This window comes from Lipophrys pholis (assembly GCF_963383615.2).
Source record: "Lipophrys pholis genome assembly, chromosome: 1".
NCBI classification, from domain to species: Eukaryota; Metazoa; Chordata; class Actinopteri; order Blenniiformes; family Blenniidae; genus Lipophrys; species Lipophrys pholis.
The window spans coordinates 18,517,471-18,537,254 of record NC_137635.1 but is presented as its reverse complement, the minus strand read 5'-3'; the positions used below and the strand labels follow the sequence as shown (position 1 = coordinate 18,537,254).

Here is a 19,784-nt window from a genome sequence, read left to right as displayed (position 1 = left end):
AATCTCACACAGGGAATGTTATTGCACACGTGTTGCCTGGGGATCTGGAACTAGCTAGTGACCAATACATGTACCAACCTTGACCAAGATAAGGCCATAAAGAAGATGGATGGATGGAGAATTATCTGAAGATAGTTTCAGTCTTTTAAATTCCAATAAATCAAAGTTGAGCAACAAAACTGATTCGATTGCATTAGTATTTTTTATGTATTGCAAGACAACAGTCCTCATTACCATCAAGGACAAAATGCCCCTTTGGTTTCCATTAAAACCAAATTATTACATTTTAAGAACTAGTTCAACAGAAGCTGACGACTCAATGTCTGCCAATATAAAATACGTCTTGTGAGTGATAAATGCAAACAAACAATATTTACAGACCAAACTATTACTTTTTTAAAATCAGGATTCTGAATGAACCCTGCAAGCTTTCTTCACACATTACTTTGTTCTGGAGTAGCTCCAGTCCTTAACCTTGCTCAGTTTTCATCTTGAATCAGACAAACCCTTATCAACCCATTTCTTCAACTTCTCCTGTAGTGTCCAGCTTATTCCACTCCTCCTCTCTTCTGCTCCAACCGGTCACGTTATCTTCCAGAGATCTGCACTCTTTACTTTCACCTTCTGCAGTCTTTCTTTGCAACTTCTTCTCCTCTTTTGAGCTTTTCTCATTTGCAGTCAGATGCCATCCTGACTTTGAGGACTGCCCTTCTTCATGTTTGAGTCCACATCCAGACACTCTCTGAAGGTTACCCGGGGGCTCGATAGGGGTCTCCATCTCCACCTCTTCCACCTTCACTTTCACTACACAAACTACAAAGAGACAACTGAATGAGTAAGTCGCAATAACAAACATTGTGAATGCGATAATTGAAGTACATTGTGAAATTAAAGAAGGTTCCACATACTGTCATGCTCCTCAGGCTCAAGTTTGGGCTGGATGAGAGGAACTTTAGGTGGGGATTCTTGAAGAGTTTCACTGCTTTTGGGCTTTGTCTGCTGATCAGTGTCATCTGATGCTTGGTCCTGAGTCGACCTCTTTCTTGTGTATTTCTTTCCTGTAGAGGACCAAGAATCATCAATATAACTGTGGACATCAGACAAGCAAAACACTAATTTAATGAAAATCCATAAAGAGAATTGAAATAAAACATACTCTTTTTTCCAAACATGAAGGGCTTTGTTTTCTTGTTCTGCACCACTGGTTCAGATCTAACAACTGCGGAAAAAAAACAAAGCATTTGTGTGATTGTTGCAAGGTTGAGCTGCCTGTCCAGTCAATTTGAGGCATTTAATAAATAAAGGAGGAGGAAAAATTACAACGATACCGTAGAATTCATGAAATAGTTTATAGTATATAGTTTAAATATAAACTGTTTGTTAAAGTCTATAATAGAGGTCTTCCACTCCGGTCCTATAGATCTAGTCTCTGCATGTTTTAGATATTTCCCTGTTTCAACGCAACTGACTCCGATGAATATGTCTTCACCAAACCCGATAAGGAGTCCCTCGTTGCAATCAAACATGCGAAACGACAGATACAGTATACAGGAGACTGGGCCTCCAGGACCCGTGTTAAAACCATTGACCGGCATCAGTTGCTCCAACCTGTAGCTCGTGCTTGACGCGTATCAATTTGAATTCACTTCATCATAAAGTATTTACCACTTATTCTTTTTGAAATGGAAGGAAAAACTCCCACCAATCTATAAACAATGGATCACACACCCAATGTGTCATTTGCCATTGGCGAAAACTCGCTGTACTACAAAAGGGTGTGCTGAGAAATATAATGTGGCATGAAAACCTTTTTCTTTTTAAACTTACACACATATATATATAAAAAAAACTGATATTTTAGTTCTATAATGACTACATATTACTGTTTGTATGTTTAATAATTGCAACTCCATTGTGTTTTTTATCATTTGGGACTTTATTTCACATCCCTCTTTTAATCATCTTAAGATTTTTTTTGATTCCTAATGTTGTTCAAGTTATAAAATATTATTAGTTGAGTGAATCCAAGAGAAAGCACAACTCTTCTTATTCAATGCTTTTGTTATGAAAAATGTTAATATTTAACTACATCTGCAGCTGTTTTAATTGTGACACTAGTTTTTTTTTGTAATTCATTTTGTCTTCAGCACACTTACAATACAATCAGTAAGAAAAATGAGTGCTTGAAGAAAATAATTTCACCTTCCACTCCGCCCGCCCCCCCCCCCCCCCCCCCCCATGAGTCCTTCTCAAAACTAAACCCTGAAGCTTTGTTCCTCTCTCTAAAAGCTCTCTGGCGCCCCCCAGGGTAGGTCCACCCCTGATAACTGTCTCTGCTGCTACTGATTACCGAGTCCAGGAGGCGGCTGGAGCAGGTAGCCCGTGGCCTCGCACCAGCCCACAGGGTAGATGTCGGGAGACTGGTGCTCCACCCACTGGTCGTACTCGTCCTCCCAGCCGTCGAAGTGAATGAGCAGCAGACGGCCCACACAGCGCTTCACCGTGGCCACACACACCAGGCGCGGCTCCATCAGGTCCGCTGCCTCCAGCTTCATGTTGGGGTAGAAGCCATGACCGGGGTAGTCCTGGAAACAAGTAGCCCACTAAGAGTTGGTATCTATGTGTGTGGGTGTAGAAAAGTGTCATTTCACACTCGGCTCTCCGTCTTACAGTGTTCATTAGTCTTGGCGGTGCAGCTTTAGAGTTCGTCTCGCTCAAGTATTTGTCCCAGCTGAAGGTCTGAGGGTCGTAACCTGCCAGGAAGCATAAGTTTTATAAGAATTTTCCATATCTGAACCATTTTATTTCCACTTTGTGATTCCTACAGCCTTCAAAAGTAAATCAGCTCCATCAGAGGGAAGGATGCAAGTCTCACCAGGAGGTACTGTGAGAGGGATGTTGTTCTTTTTACAGAAGTTCACAGGAAGGATGGCATGAGAAGAGGCGTGGTAGCAAAACCAGTCTGAGCTGCTGTTTGCAGAGCCGTCGATCCCCACAAGCAGGTAACCATCCAAAAGCACCTGAGAGGAGGGAGAAAAAAGCGAAACAAAAAAACCACTAAAAAAAAACAATTACAATGGAGGAGTTACACTTTGCTTGAACTTACACAAAGTGGCTTATCACCACTGAAGAATGAAATGAGCCATAGATGAATAAACAGGAGCTCTTGCCTTGTGTACAGTGGCCACACAGATACTCCTCAGGTTGAGGGGGTCAATGGCCTCCAGCTTCATTCTCTCTTCAAAGAAACTCTTCTCCATGTAGACGATCCTTGGCTGTGGATCACGACAAATGAACAGTTGTGAGCAAACAACACTCAAATAACCTCACATTTTTATTAATCTACAGAGCAGACTCTTCTTTTAATGCCACAATGCAGATAATAATGTCTATTGTGTGGGAAGTAAAGTTACTATAGTTAAACAATATTTGGCAAACAACTAAGTGAGACAGTGTTGACTGTTTACAAAACTAGCTCAAAGCAACTAAAATTATATGGAAAATATCTGCCTTTGCAATCTTTGTCAGTTTACTGCAGTTTTACGTTGTATATCAGATGCATACATAATACGGCACCCAGAGTTTCTTTCAGCTTTAGTTATTTGAAAAATCAATCTCCCTTTTTAGGAATGAACATTGTGCCGATGTTTGTTTACATGTTTTAATGCTGTGTCAAAGTGTGAAATTCACTGAGTGTTTATTAAAATGCATTAAAAAGCATAAAAATGTCCATGGGTGGTTGCAGAACTAACAGCAGCCGTTTAATGGTTAAAATTAACCTGACATAAATGCATGCACCTTTGTCCAAGTACACATGCTCCCATTTTCTAGGTATGCAGGATATTAAAAAAAAGAAAATCTCGATTTGCTATTTTGGATAACAAACGTGTTCTTGTTATTGATGGGTGTTTGTTTTCGACAGGTGTAGCTTCCTCAAGTTCAGTCTAATCTCGTGTATAAAACTCAGCACAACCCCAGTGAACACGTTCAGTGATGAAAAAGAATACTGAAAGAAAGCATTTAAAGTAGAAAAGCAAAGCAGGTTAGAATCCAGCCGTTTTCTCTGGAGCTCTCTGGTGCCCCCTACAGGAGGCCTGCCCCCACACTTTCAGAACCACTGACTGGGTTGTTTTAGCAGGCTGACAATGGGAAGACAAAACAAAGCACATCGACACAGATTAAAGTGTTTAAATGATTCCTGACCTGTTTGAAGAGGGTTGACTCACAGTCCGAGTTATTCTTCAAGCTGCAGGAAGTTTCTGTGGGGCCTGCTGGAAAAGTAAAAGCACAGACATGTACAACCTTTATTCAAACACCAAATAAAGCAAGTTTAAAAGTAAAAAAAAAAAAAAAAAAAAAAAAAAGATGCACTAAAATACATTTTAACAGGAAATATTTGTTTGAAATCAACATTAAATATGTAGACTGGTTTCTTTCGAAGATACCGTTTTAACACCAGAATATAAGATGCACTGTTGCTGTTTAGCGGGATATAGGACTTATATTAAGAAGCAACTTACAGACCAAAATATAATGCTACATAGCATCTGGGATCACTGGATGTCACTGTATAACAACAGAATGTTGCTACAGTATCAGACAATCCAAGTGAAATCTTACCAAAAGAAACAGCTATACAGCAGAATGGGACAAAAACCTATCCGATACAGGCAATAATGGATTATTGATGGTCCAATTTCATTGTGCCCCCCGGTGCCACATCAGGTTAAGTCTTGAAGCGCATCAAAAATCAGGATAAAATTCGCCAAGTTTACAGAGCACATTGCAATGACTTTTTAAATCGTTTTCACGACTCGAAGGCGTAAAAGTTGAATGTTAACTTGGTAACTAACCAGATTGAAGTCATGAATGAGTTCCATTATAAATGTAGTTCTTTAAATGGCACAACTTCATAATTCTTCAGTTTTAACTATACAACCGACCTGATGTTATTATGTTGTGCCCCACTTTGCTGGACCAGCCCATTGGGTGCATAAGCGGGCTGCCAGCGTGGCACCAGAAATCGAAGGGTGCGTCCTCACTGGCGTCACTTTTGTCCGTGAACAACAGCCTCAGACGACCAGCAATAATAGACTCTATGATGGCCACGCGGGTGTGGCTGACGTGTTTGGGGTCAACCACCTCCACATGGATGCCTGCTTTGATTGGGCTCTTCAGGTCATTTGCAAACTGGGAACAGAGAGGATGGAGGGAGACACAGTACACAGTAATTCATTATTGCATAAAACAAAGGTATTTTATTCACCCAACTGCACAAGCAACTCATCAACAAATCTACCTTCATGTAGAAGTCGACAGGGAGCGTGGTGGCCCCCGTCAGCTTTTTCATTAGATATTCTTTCCAGTCGGAGATGTTCTGCGTCACACCTGAAATCACAATTTGAGTCGTATTACAAAACGTCCAGGCAATAAAAGTCAGTCGCAGATTATTGAAAGTTTGTGTGAAGCCAAGTCAGAGGTTTATAAAGAAATAAATCCTACAGTTTAGACCAGTTAGGGCGGGGGTGGGGGGTGTTAAGGTAAGCAACATTTTTTTCTACAACCTAAAAATTGGTGACTTTTGTTTTCATTTTTGTCATAAAACTACAAAGTTTAACCTATACCTGCCTCTGGATTTGCTAACTTTGATGATTGATTACAGGAATTTCTGTGTCATCTGCAGGTGCCGCTGAATGGGAAAGAGTGAACTATCAAACTCTTCGGCTTTACGTTACAGTGCGTTTAATAACTCATTTTTCTTGTAGAGGTTTACATTTGAGACGCTCCTCACCTTGTGGAGGCACCAAGAGTTTGCTCGTCATTGCACACCAGCCGATTGGCTTGAGCTCTCCTGAAACGATGCTGCACCAGAAGTCGTGGCTGCTGTCGTGCTCGAAGCCTTCATATCTCAACAGGGCTTTATAACCTGCAGTCGAGGCCGGGAAGTGGGGCAGAGTTACTCGATGGTACGTTTAGACAAGTCATCAGGAAAGTGCACAAGTTCCACAAAAGCCGACTTGTGGCACGATGAAGGACTAAAATAAACTCACCTGCGATCTGGATGACTGTAGCAATCCAATAGACTTTACTGGGAAGGACTGCATTGGTGTTCAGGACCTCCACTTTCATCCCCAAGGTAATGTCATCCCAGTGGAGACACAATGGAGCCTGCACAGGAGGGGTTTGATCTTCCGTCAGGGTTTGTTTCATATGAAGAGTCTGGGTTTGATCTTTAACGGTGAAGCGTGTCGTCTGTCTCGCACAGTTCGACGTCCCAAACGGTACTCACGTGTCTGAAGCAGGAAACAGACGCAGCGACAGAGGTTTCCCTCTCCAAGTACGGGCCCCAGTCAAAAACAGTCAATGCTATGGAGTGAAGACAACAGAGTCGCCATTCAAAAAGCAAGAATATCCCTATATGAAATGTATGTAAGCTTTTAAAACAGCCTTCTTCAAACTGTAAATGTCCTGTTTTCATGTTGTCCTGCTCAGATCTAAATAAACTAGCTGCTATCAGGCCAATACATCTGAACCAAATGTGCTGACTTGACACATTTTGGTGGCAAATTATGAACCAAACAAAGTTTAGTTTATGACTGTGGGCTTACCTTTTGCCATGTTGAAAGATTAATATTTGAATTGCCATTCTCATTTAAAACATGAAGAGAAATTCAAGCACTTTTACTTTTCTTAATCATTGAACACTACATATTTTTCAGAATGGAGTAGAACTTAAGTAAAACAGTAATGCTCGTTTCCACGTGAACTCTTTAGAGAATGAATTGCTCAATCCTGGTCTACAAAAGCAGATCAGACATGTTCTACTACATATAGGTGTTATCTGTGTATGTATGTCTAGACAGGTGTGTGCACATCGGGTATACTGTAGATTTATTCTGTGCATATTCAGAAAACATTATTCATTTATATAGATAAGGGGTTTCATATATGTATGCATGAACTGTATGTGTACATATATAGACAAACTGAAATGAGTGTAAATAGATTTTTTTTAAATTCTTTTTTGTACATCTTTTGTTTCAAACCACGGTTTTGACAAGTCCCGAACAAAATTTAAATTTTTTAGGGGCAAAAAAACCCCAAAGACAATTTATCAGTTAAAAGAAACCGTGTGTGTAAGACATTGACTTACCATCCACCCCTGCTGAGCTCGGACCATCTTTAACCCTTTTCTGCAAAATAGCATTTGTCGCAAGCGGCTTTGCCTGAAGTGACAAAAAACAAGAGATTGAAAGTTAAGTAGACGCATAAAAGCAGACATCCTGGGTGGTAGTGAATTATCATGAATGTGAAAAAAGGGACATGAAGCAGTTTCACTGTTAACAGACACAAAAACAACACCTTTTGGGTTAATTAACCCATCTTTATGTATGTATGTCAGTTTTATTGTTTTTCTGTTGTATACAAAAGGTGAAGTCACATGAAACCAACTGATTCGATCAAACTCTGCATCCCATCACAATACATCAGTGCTCTTCAAGCTGTCCAGGTAGCGGGATTAAGTACAGCGCAGTCTCCTTCTTTGCTTACTCCTCATGGATCTTTGGCTAAGCCCCACCCTCAAGGACAAACGATCCAATAGCATTCAACTATGATCTTCATGGAACTCTGACATTTTTAGTGTAAAACTCTAAAGAAGCATTAGAGCTGGCAACACTTTTATTGTTTTCTGGGCTCTTTAAGTCAACCTGACATTGGGAATTCGGCAATTTTGAATGTCTTTATTTTGGCGATGGCCCTCTCTACGTGAACTCGGTGAGCAGCTATCCTTTCAGTTGTGGTGACATCTGCGGCTGTCATCTGTCTGCTGGACCAAGCAACAGGAATATTTACTTTGAGGCAAATCTCCTCCACCTCCCTTTCATTAAGAAGCCCCTTGACAACCATCAGACAATCTCCCTTATGCAGGTAGTCATGTTCGAACAGCTTCTTCATCAACCCAAGGAAGTTACTTTTTCGCTGGATTTCTTTGTCAAACGGATCCAGTGAACAGAGTTGATGTAAACCGAAAAGCACCATGTCACATCACAGACTTGATGCAACTTCATTAGTGCCAGCAAAAGTTGGTGACGCAGTGGCATTTCACTGATATTTCTGTCCACCTGGTTATATATCACGGAGATGCTAGTTTGTGGCGATATTTCAGCCCTTGGCACTCCAAAAAAAGCGAATAGGTTGTTAAATTGGTCATAACTAAATCCAGTGCAGTAGTGGAAATAATTTTTGATTTCGCCGATCTTCATGATTTCTGGTGTTAAGTCTATTTTGGAATTATATTTTTTCCTCAATGCATCAATTTCTGCATCTCTGTGAGCCAGCATAGCCTTGCAGTCTCTCCAAAACCTCCAATGACACCTGTTGGTCCACTAGGTCTTCTGGTTGCCGGGTTTCCACTGACAGCTGCTCTTCTTCTGAACGTTCTGTAAATACAACTTTAGGGTTAACCATGTCGATCACAATTATGATTTCATTATGAAATGAAGGGACATTGTAGCTAGGCCAAAATTAAAATGCAGCACACCAGAGTAAAAAATAACAACAACAAAAAACACACGCACAATAGCACTCCCTCTCTTACATCATTGCTTACTAATTTTTTGTCATACTCGACATTATTCTCTCTTTCTATTTCTCTTGATTTTGGCCAGACAAAATCCATAGGCTCCTCTCTCCAGACACACACATAACACCAACACTACAAAACATGCTGACATGATGTTACCACCAGAGCTGGACTTTCTTGGTACAACCCTGGATGTCATAGTATGACACTGAGCGACTGGACTGCTTGAAATTAAGAGCCCTTTTGGAGCAAGGGAGTTGTCCATAACAGAGGCAGAAAATACCAATAAATGTTTCTATGTAGTCAAGAATGGACAAAACATCCACGTGTGAAAAACGCATGGCTTTTACCATCAAATCCAAGGACCGCTGCTGTCAAGTGGTCTCGATTTCTCAGATTTTGTACTTTCTGCCAAAAAAGATCTGTACACAGAGAGTTTATAGAGATGTCATGTTCATGAATGAAATGATTGCCAAGCTTCATAAATTTCATGCAAATATCTTCCGTGACAAGAGATGTATCCAACCTCTTTCTCCGAGTTCTTGGTGCCTTATTGTGATAATTGATTCACACCTCTTTCTGTAAACAAAGTAGTACAGATCAGCTGATAGCGCTCCAGTTACAGAAACAGTTCAACTCACCAATATAGGAAGCTATGCTAAGTTCAAGTTTACCTAACCTGTATAGAGATGGACGAAAGCGGTTTGACATGATAGATCTGGTTGTTACAGCTTGGTAAGGATGAGGGTGGTCATCGCTGGGGCCTCCATTGGGGAAATGCTTCAACAAAAATAGAAAAAAATCATTACTCTGCAGATCAGCAAAAGTTTATCAAACCGTCAATTTTGGCTTGATGTAAAAGAGAAACGTTTGCATTATGTACTGCTACTGACCATCTATTTTCTTTATTACAAATCAATTGTTTTGCAAGCTTTTGCTTTATTTGTGACAAACATAGCAGTGGACTCGATTTCAGCTAGTCTAACTACACTGTGCCAACACTAGTTGAAAATCGACGAACGAGTTTCTAAACAAACGAAAACACAACACGAAATAGATGAGAATAACTTGCTACCCTGAATTAAAATAAGAATTATGGCCAATTTCACATACGAGTGCGAAACTCCAATGTCCGACCGCGGTGAATGCACCACGTGATAAACACGAGAGCGGCACAAAATAGCAAAGAAGCCAGGTTGAGTCGCGAGGAAAAAACTGATTATCTGTTAAGAAAATAAAATATAACGATTGCCTGGTCACTTACTCCCAATATCAACTGTTTAACATGATACATCAATAGCAAGACAGCGACCTGTTGTAGTGTGTACAAACTATTTCTCATCAAACTGTAAACAGGTAAACAAGATTGCTGGTCATCTCGTTTACCTGCGACGATTGCTGAGATTATACAAGACAGTGACTTACCTTGGAACAAACGTAGACATCCTTGTTGATAGTTGTCTCGTTGAGTTGACCATGTGGTCTGCCGCACAGCTTAATCCATAGGCGACATTTGTTGATGTTTTGTCTGGGTTTTGGAAATGGGATAAAACAAACCCTCCCGCTTATCCTCTCGGGATACCGCGTATCGCTATTGCATGTGCCCCAGGCACATCGTTTGACCATGTTTTGTGTATTTAATTACTTAAACAGCCCAGAAAACAACAATGGTGTTGCCAGCTGTAACGCTTCTCTACAGTGAGAATGTCCGAGTTCCGGGAAGTTGGTTAGGTGAATGCTATTGGTTCGTTTGAGTTCAGGGGCGGGGCTTAGCCAAAGGTCCACTGTCTGCATAATAAATGTTTTTTTTAGTGAATACTGCCCTCTAGTGTTCGTTGTTAGCAACGGCAAATTAAAAAACTAGACCGGGGGTCTTAAACTCAAACAAATTAGTTATTGTCGTCTCATAGCCTGCTTTACATAATAACCATAGTCTAGAAAAATCGTTGAGTTGATTCAGAATAATTTTGAAAACGATCAAACGTACCAGAAAGACTGCAGTTTGCATGCAATACCACCAGTGGGCGCTTTATTCTCATATTACAACCACCATAGACCTTTGATGTCATGGCTATATGGTCAACATACCCATGCGTCAGTTATTTAAATATCACAAATGTATGTATTTATCTTTTCGTCTATGAATGGAGATAGAGAGAAACTGCAAATAATTCATCATACATCGATATTTTCTCTTTTTTTTTAAAGGGGGGGTGGAGATCACCTAAACAGCATCAAATGATCTGAAAACTACAAAAAATGATCTCAATGGCCAAATATCAGCTGGTCTTTTCTCTGTGAAGTTTTGCATGTTCTCCCCATGTGTTTGTGGGTTTCTTCCAGGTACTCTGCTTTTCTTCCACAGTCCAAAAGCATCCACGTGAGGTTAATTGGTGACCTTAAATTGTGCTCTAATAAGTTTGAATGTGAGTGCGTGTGGTTTTCTGTCCCTCCGTGTTTGCCCTGTGATGGACTGGTGACCTGTTCAGGGTGCATCCTGCCCTCGCCCATTGCTGGGATCGGCTCCAGCACCCCTGCACAGGATAAAGGGGTATAGAAGATGGAGGTTAAATGTGATGGGGGCTGCTGGATGGTGTAGTGGTTAGAGTTTTCATTGCGGTTTCTGTGATGGCTTGGGATCACCTCAAACAGCCCACAACCCTTAGTGTAGAAGATGGATAGAGCTGGATTTCACTGTTTGTTGACAGATTAAACAAATAAATGAACCTTTTGTCATGTAGTTGCAAGCGTTTGAATTCACCATAAAAGATTTTTTTATTTTGCCATATTGTCAAGAACTTTATTCTGGAAGCACCTTGAAATATAGAGACATTACTTCATTGCCTGCGCTAAATATCCAATTAATAGATTATTGTAACTGCCAGATTCTGTAAAGGTAAGTTCAGGATATAAAAAGCACTGTGACTTGTTGTTGCAAGAGTTCATTGATGTGTATACATACTATTCTGTGAATGTGACAAGTGTTTTATACGTAAGAATATACATAAAATATTTTGAGTAAAACCTCAAAGATTTGGACCAACAGAAATCTTCATTTAAGGAGTGTCAAACTGAACTTGATCTCACATGGGCTGGACATAACAACCCATTTTTTTATCCTCTGTCGGAATATTAGGCAATTTGAATTTTCTTTCTAAACAGTTCACTGCTGAAATCTGTGGCTTTTCCAGCCCAAAGCTTTGTTCAGCCTTCAGCATGCTCACAAACTCACTAACAGTATCAATTTGATGATAATGTTACACACAAAATGACTGTTTAGCTGTAGTTTTCAGTGTTATATTTACTAATCTTACTAAAACATGGTGAGCCACAGTGGACAAAAGAAACTTTATTGTCTTTTTGTAATGTTCCGACTCTGCAAAGTCATTAATAGGTCCCTGAATGGAGCCTTTGTCAGGCTGGTTTTAACCTGCAGGCCATATGTGAGACAACCATGTTCTAAGTTCAGGCTGACGACGGTCTGTAAGCGGCATTGAAGATGGTGCAGATACAAATATATATCTGAATGATTTAAAAAAATTTAATAAATGTATTACCTGATATGAATAGGATACTTTCACAATTACAAGTCTGAAAAAACCCTCACCGTCTCCCAAAACTAATCAGAAGTGAATAAACCATAAACATAATCTACAATTCAATTGAGAACTCGTCACAAAAGGAGTAAGTTAACCAATTGTTATTAATTCATCAGGCTGAACAACTTACATCTGGTTCAGTGGAGTCTGTTTACAAACGGAAGTAAAAGAGGCATTTTCTCACCTTTAAACGAGCCAGAATGTTGGACTTCTTGGAGTTTGAGGAATAGGAGCGAGCGCAAGATATATTGCAGAAACGTTTCGACTTCGAAAGGAAAGTGCCGACGGTGCCGGTTTTTCCACACCTCTCACACACCACTGTAGTTTTTGTTTAAACAGAAATCAGAGCAGAAGACAGACACATTAAAGTGTTATTTTTGATTCATTTTATGGTTAAAACACCGTCTAAATGTGCAAAAAGCCAAAAATTATTTTGTTCTATTCTGCAAATCAACTCCTTACGTGGTTGATCGCTTCGTTGTGGTTTGCCTCTTGTGAAATGTTTTTTATTGCCTTTGCTGACACTATCGGGAATTGGTATCTTTGCATTGTGGTCCTCCTAATAGAAACAGAAGGCATCAAAGGGAATGATTGAACATCATATCCATCTTTTAGAATTGTAATGACTTCAGAAGCAGAGCCCATCTTCAACCACAATACTAGGTACTCACGGGGGAGCTGCACTCTCTTGACACAGCTGCAATGCTCCGGTGTTGGATGGCAGGCAGGCAACTGCTGCAGCCCACCCCGTTACAGCTGGAGCAGTGTGGACGGACGAAGACTGTCGGAGCGGCTCCTGGCTTCAGCCTGAGGACTCCCGAGGGTGCTCTGGATTCAAAGTACTCCTTGCCAAAGTGCTCACTGCAAAGGTGAGAGTTCGGTGTGGCCACCCAGTGGACGCGAGTGCGCTGGACCTGTTTCTCCCATTTGCGGAACTCATCCGTGTCTTTTGGGAATTTGTACAGCGTCACACCATCTTCTGCCGTTTTACCGCATCCATAGGCCACACAGTGGTAGGGCATGCTGAGCCGTGCTCACGAGAGGACCATCAGATCCTCAGAGGTTGTTGTTGGTTGTGGTGGTGCCGCAGATAAGCCCAAGAGTACAAAGACAGACTGACTCCTTAATTTTACGAGTACAATGTGCTTTCAACACATTGCGAGGTGTGTCTTTAAGGGTTGAGCTCTGCAAAGGAAAGTTAAGTGTGTATAAAAAGCAGTTGAAACATTTCGACAAATCAATGAGTATACAGTATTTGAAATACTTGCGATAAGGCAAAAGTGGTGACAAACTGTGGTGATGAACTTTTTTTGATGCTGTGTTACTGTATTTCCATAACTCAATTCATAAGGTCCATTCATTGATAGTTTTTGTCATATTCAGAGTGAATGCAGGTTATACTCTGAAAAGACACCGGTCTACCACAGGGCACGGGCACGCACGAACGGACAGACTCATAATCGTACCTACAGGCCATTTAGGGGTCACCATTTAACCGTGAATGCTTGTTTTTATACTGTGAAAGGTGACCAGAGTATTTGGAGGAAATGCATAGATGTGCTGGGAGAACATGCAAACTTCACACAGAAAGAAAAAAAGAATCTTTCCACTTGCAGTGAGATAGTGGTTAGTACTCCCGCTTCAAAGCAAAAATATTTCCAGTTAGAGACCGTGATGGGATTTTCCTTCTGGATGGAGTTTGCATGTTCGACAAGTGCATGGGGTTTTCTCAGGAGCTCATGTTTTCTAACACAGTCCAAAAACCCTGAATTTCCGGTAAATGTGAGGTTGGGCAATGGGATCAGCTCTGGCACCCAGCTACCTGGGCAGGTATAAAGCTGGACAAAGCGGTACAGTATATGGATGGATGCTTCCACTACTCTGTCCCCTCTACTACATTTTCAAAAGAAATAAAACTTCCACTACATTTTTACAACAATAAGAAGTGCATTTAAACATCTTTACAGTATTTTAAGTGTTTGTCTGCAAGAGGTACATCCCCCCCCCACACACACACACACACACACACACACTGAACCGTTCTTTCTCTTCACCTCATCCTAACCTAGTCTGAACATACCTTCAAGATGTAATGCGTTTCTTTACAAGGACTTATATTCATTTGTTTACGTTACGCTCCATGTGAGAGCAATGAACAATGGAAGATAAGAATTCCGGACGAGAGAAATTAAAGATATGCAACCTAAATTTGCACATTGCAGCATGTCTAACACGAACATGCCAAGATTTAAATTGTTTAGTTTTTCTGTTTATAACTTAAAACATGTCAATGTGACTCGCTTTGAGGTAACTGCATGCATGCTAAAAGGTGTAACTCTTCGTTTGTCTCGTTATAAAGCATCAGATGGATGGTTATTAGCTTTAAATAGCTACTTACAGACGTAAATGATGATGAGCAGGCGCTCACTGGAGTGTTTTAGAAGTGAATTATGAGCTGTTAACCGTTAAACTTTTGTCTTCAAGCTCCCCGACTCCCACGAAGTGGTGGTCACTTTTCTTTGACGTCATTTTCCCACGCACACGCACTGCATGCTGGGATTTGTAGTTTTAGCTGAAATCAAAAGATTATGCCACAAATTCTCCAAATCACAGCCTAATAATGTTACAAAGTTAGAAATGTTTAAGTGCTAGATGAATTCGTCAGATTTATTGACTAAATGAAGTAGATTTGAACGATTGTTAGAATAGAATAGAATAGAATAGAATAGAATAGAATAGAATAGAATAGAAAAACTTTATTAATCCCTGAGGGAAAATCTTAGTAGTGTTGCTCTACACAGAATAGAACACACAGAATGAATAGAACAGAAAGCTACCTATCAAATGAGGACGGACCAAAATAAGATAAGTAATATTAAATATTAATATGTGCAGGCTTTACTGTGACTAATATAGGCACAAAAATGATTAAATTAACCAAAACACAGCAAACATTTACAGGGAGGCATTATAGAGTCTTATGGCCACTGTAGTTGTGGCGCTCTGTAGTGTACTTTGATAGTACAAGTCTGATGATGGAAGGTGCTCCTGCAGCTGACCGGGGCATCATGGAGGTTTGAGAGACATTGCTCAAGATGGACCTCAGTTTGGACCAGATCCCCCTTTCTGAGACCACCTGTAAGAGAGTTCATCTCCACCCTGGTCACATAATTGGACTTTCTGATGAGTTTGTTGAGCATTTTGGCATTGGCCACCCACAACCTGCTGCTCCAGCATGCAACAGCAAAGAGGAAAGATAAAACGTACAACAAAATTGGATAGTTTCTCTTCTCACTATGCAAATGAACAAAATGTAACAACAGAAATAGAGCAATATGACAAAAAAAAAAGCGCAATATGACAAAGAATTGTGCACTATGACAATAGGTTTATAGACGTTTCACTGTACATGTTTGAGTTGTTTTTATAGGCGATGTTCGTTATGTGCCGAATGCGTCTGAATTAATGATTGTGTGAATCTAGTGTGATAAAGCTCTGGCAAAGAAACTGTTTCTGAGTCTGTTTGTTTTTTCCTCTATACGTCTGCAGCACCTGCTGGATGACAACAGGTAAAACAGCTGGAAACCAGGGTGTGAGCTGTCCGCGATGATGTTTTGTGCCTTGCTGAGGCAACGGGAGGTGTAAATGTCCATCAGGGAGGAGAGGTCTGCCAAACACTTCTGTGCTCCTTCGATTACCCTTTGTAGCCTCCTCCTATCTGCCTCAGTGCTGCACCGGTACCATACTGTAAAGCACATCAGCAGGCTCTGGATGGACGTGCGGTAGAAGGTCAGCAGCAGTTCTGTGTCCAGGTTGTTCCCCTGGTAACAGCTGTGATGTTGTTTGTCCGGGAGAGATCAGCAGAAATGAGGACCTCTAGGAACCTGAAGGTCTAGACTCTCTGAGAGACTTAGAGAAGGACTGGGTCAGTTCTGTGCTTCCTGACGTCCAGTATAATCGCCTTGGTTTTTGTGGTGTTCATTATCAGATTGTTTATTCAACATCAGGCTGTTAACTTCAGGATCTCCTCTTGATAAACTACGGTAAACCCAGAAGGTTCAATGCAACAGCAAATGCCACAACACAACAGCAAACAGAAATTGGTTGGCTCTATCATGCAGTTTTCAGGGAGTTTGCTACAGATATTTGGTGTGTAAAAACGAAAAGCAACTTCCGATCATGTTTGTATCTGACAGCATTATAGTATATAAAATGACTGAAGACAAATGCATCAATTACCTTCTCAAAATCCTGCTGAGACAAAAGTCCTTTAAGCATTTCTATATTCTTCAGATGATAATGAGGTGTCTTTGTGATTGTTTCAATATTGCCGGCCTGAGTCCATGATCACACTAAGATGTCTGGCTTTGCCAGTCTTTTTGTATTTCCTATCACAAATAAGAACACTTTTCTATTTAATATAGCTTACAGTTAGAGCTGGTCCAGGCCCACCTGGACCATGTTCTAGTGAAGCTGCAATAGATTTAGACTGAAGACCTACACTGAGCGTCTTTATTTTCTTAATCTGCACACAGTGATGTTTCACCATTAAATGTCATCAACTTTCTAGTCTGTCTGTCTGTCTGTCTGTCTGTCTGTCTGTCTGTCTGTCTGTCTGTCTGTCTGTCTGTCTGTCTGTCTCTCTCTCTCTCTCTCTCTCTCTCTCTCTCTCTCTCTCTCTCTCTCTCTCTCTCTCTCTCTCTCTCTCTGTCTCTCTCTCTCTCTCTCTCACTCTCCCTTTCTCTCTCAGTACTTTCCTGTAGGATCTCTGACCTGGAAGATTGTGGTCTGAGCCTTGTGCCCCCATCACGTATGCGGTGAGTGGATCTATGTCTTTTTTTTCTCTCCTTCTATCCCCTAACTCTAACTGAAACAGCACAAAGCATCACCTCTGAGTCTGATTCTGCAGAAAGTCGCCACCTCTGAGCCTTGTTCTGCAGGGTTCATCCAGTTAAAACTGAGTTTTTCTTTTCCACCGTCCATTGCCTATGCATTGTTGAATTTTTCTCCAGAAAAGTGTTGTGAGGTGAGTGTGTGATATGTGCTGCTATAGAAATATAACTGAATTGAACTATGATGTAAGCGTAATACGGCCAAAATGTCAGTTTGAGTCCATCATAAAGTAACTCATTTAAGGAGGATTCTTGGGTGTCAGACAGGTGTGATCGCTCAGTTTGGAAAGTCAATATCAGCTTATCAAGAACCCATTCATATGAATAAACAAAGAAATTGGTGTCTAATGACATATACTTGATCCTTGATGTCTGGGAGTGAAGCACAGTTAAGAAATAGAGGCTTCTGGGAAAATGCCATGTAAGAAAGAAGGTTTCAGGGCAAGGGCACATAAAGAGACAGAAACTAAAGTGATTTGAAGATGACAGACAGAGATTTGGGATTGAGTGGCTGGGAAAATGACGTGTATCAGCACCATTCTGAAATGTATTATTACTGTGAATTATGACATGTTATTTTATTGTTTTTTCCAATAATGAATAATGGGTCATCTTTAAACATAGTATATGTTTCATAAGTAAACCTTTTCCAAATGCTTATTAGTCTTTTTTCTTTCAGTGATATTCTAACATCCCTTTCAGGTACCTCTTTTTGACTTTATAACATGATGACACAATGATCATGGGGGATTTAATGAGGACTATCTACATGCTCTAATAAAAAGAATAATGTATAAAGCTGGCAATAAACTGTAATTAATAACAGGTGAACTGCCACGGGTGGAACTACCATTTGCACAAGGTTCCCACAAATCCAGTCGGATGGATGGATGGATGGATGGATGGATGGATGGATGGATGGATATATTGATTGATGAAAGACAAGAGTAAATAGAAATCATGCAATCAGTGTGCAGAAAGTCTCCAGCAAAACAAAAATTAATATGGAATAGAGAATTTCTTTCTCAAAAAAGTAGGAACTGACTTTATGCAGAGGTAAGCATTTTTGCTTCACAGCAAAAAGGATTCAGTTCTGTGTGGCGTTTGCATATTCTCCAAGCTCCTGTATTGTTTTTCTCCTGGTACACCAGCATCCTCTTAGACATGCTTATTAGGTTGACAGGGGGCATTGATTTGGCTGTAGTTGGAAGAATATGGCTTAAAATCTTTCATGTTAACATTCAAATGACTGGCAACCTATCCAAGGTGTAGCGATTTGCCCAGTGTCAGTATAGGACAGAATACAGCAAAATGTTCTCAAATAATTTTTACAGATCTATTTGGATTTTTAGTCTTTTAGGCTTTGAGGAAACACACTGTCTACAATTCACAAATTTTGCATGAATTAATCTACAGAATGCTGTACAGAAAGAAATTTGCTGCACCCAGATTGCCATCATGGTTTTTAAGCACAGTGTGTAGACTGGCTGAATTGCATCATCTCTTTCGGACCACATGCTGCAAAGCCGAAAGCATTATGATTGTCATCAACCAAAACCAAGCTTTTTTGATGCCATGCCCTTTGAGCAGAGGTGTCAAAATGCCTGCAAAATGCTCCAATCTGGCCTGACAAACCACAAAGTATTCTGTAAAAAGTCAAAGAAAACACTGATATTTGAAGACATTTCTTAAGAGTAGTGAACACAACACAACACAGAGACCTGAGCTTAGATATCGGTGAGAAACAAGATCATGGCAGTGAAGAAATTTAACAGTTCATACCACAATGGATAATTGCTGAATTTGCGGCGACTGTTCCTCTTTCAGGGGGTCAGTGGTTAGTGTCCTTAGCTCACAGCAACAAAGTCACAAGTTCAAATACTGGTAGGGCCTTTCTGTGTTGAGTTTGCATGTTCTCCATGTGTATGCATGGGTTTCCTCCATGTATTCCGGTTTCTTCCCTCAGTCCAGAAATATGCATGCATGGTGATTTGGTGACCTTTAATTGCACCTAGGTGTGTATGAGAGTGTGTGTGGTTGTCTGTCTCTGTGTTTGCCCTGTGATGGACTGGCAACTTACCAGGTTGGACCCAGTTCTCGCCCATTGTTAGCTGGGATCGACTCCAGCTGAACACCATAAAAGTGGTATAGAATATGAATGGATGTTCCACAGTTGGTGGAGCAAGTAATCTTTCCATCTGCATGTTGGTGGTTCAATCCTCCATCTTGTCCTTTTCATATGTTGAACTGTCCTTAGAAGTGAATCCCAAAATGCTCCTAATGGAGGTCGAACACTTTGCATGACAGCTATCACTATTGAGAGTGTGTGCGTGCGTGTGTAGGGGGAGTGTAAAGTGCACTGAGACTGATGAATTGTACAAAATAAGTGAAGTCCATTTAACATTTGCCAATTGAAAGTGTATCATGAGGCTTTTGCTCTTAAATAAACATTTTCAGTATTTTCCCCGTGATTCTCATACTGTGCTGAAGTGAAATATTTCTGTTTGAGGGAAGCATGCAAGAAATCCTATTGAGAGTGTAAGTAGAACATATATCGATGACATATAACACTAACATTCTTTTAAAGAAGAATTAAACCTCTTTGAGAGCGTTTCAGGGCTGCAGGGTGAAATGGGTAGTGCTCCCATCCCTTTTCGTTGTGGAGTTTGCATGTTCTGCCCATGCGGTCCTAGATTTTCTCCTCCTACA

At 40.5% G+C, this 19,784-nt stretch overlaps 1 protein-coding gene across 3 annotated transcripts; it reads right to left on the bottom strand.

Annotated features, from left to right (window-relative positions):
• Positions 1–181: 181 nt before the first annotated feature.
• l3mbtl2 (L3MBTL histone methyl-lysine binding protein 2) lies at positions 182–14,718 on the bottom strand. Of its 3 annotated transcripts, XM_080470905.1 has the most exons (19): positions 10,010–10,290; positions 9,264–9,364; positions 9,111–9,163; positions 8,935–9,006; positions 8,377–8,441; positions 7,154–7,226; positions 6,290–6,366; positions 6,051–6,168; positions 5,792–5,926; positions 5,300–5,388; positions 4,944–5,190; positions 4,204–4,271; positions 3,171–3,275; positions 2,876–3,020; positions 2,671–2,753; positions 2,351–2,585; positions 1,157–1,219; positions 909–1,058; positions 182–813 (listed from the first exon to the last, which is right to left on the bottom strand). In XM_080470905.1, exons 1-19 carry the CDS (start codon positions 10,208–10,210, stop codon positions 512–514), a joined length of 2,382 nt encoding a protein of 793 aa, XP_080327031.1. In that variant the 5' UTR covers positions 10,211–10,290; the 3' UTR covers positions 182–511. The 3 variants fall into 3 exon arrangements, with proteins under 3 accessions (XP_080327031.1, XP_080327030.1, XP_080327032.1); XM_080470904.1 differs by lacking the exons at positions 8,377–8,441; positions 8,935–9,006; positions 9,111–9,163; positions 9,264–9,364; positions 10,010–10,290 and adding exons at positions 12,368–12,501; positions 12,646–12,742; positions 12,855–13,368; positions 14,582–14,718; XM_080470906.1 differs by lacking the exon at positions 8,377–8,441 and having other exon boundaries at positions 10,010–10,284.
• Positions 14,719–19,784: the final 5,066 nt, after the last annotated feature.

What these genes read in the sequence shown, in the direction of transcription:
- l3mbtl2 (XM_080470904.1), bottom strand. Translation starts at nt 13,205, where the DNA reads ATGCCCTACCACTGTGTGGCCTATGGATGCGGTAAAACGGCAGAAGAT. An exon ending in TACAGTCATCCAGATCGCAG is followed by an intron (nt 5,927 to 6,050) that starts GTGAGTTTATTT and finishes CCTCGACTGCAG; the next exon opens with GTTATAAAGCCCTGTTGAGA. An exon ending in AGTCAACCCTCTTCAAACAG is followed by an intron (nt 3,276 to 4,203) that starts GTCAGGAATCAT and finishes CGTGATCCACAG; the next exon opens with CCAAGGATCGTCTACATGGA.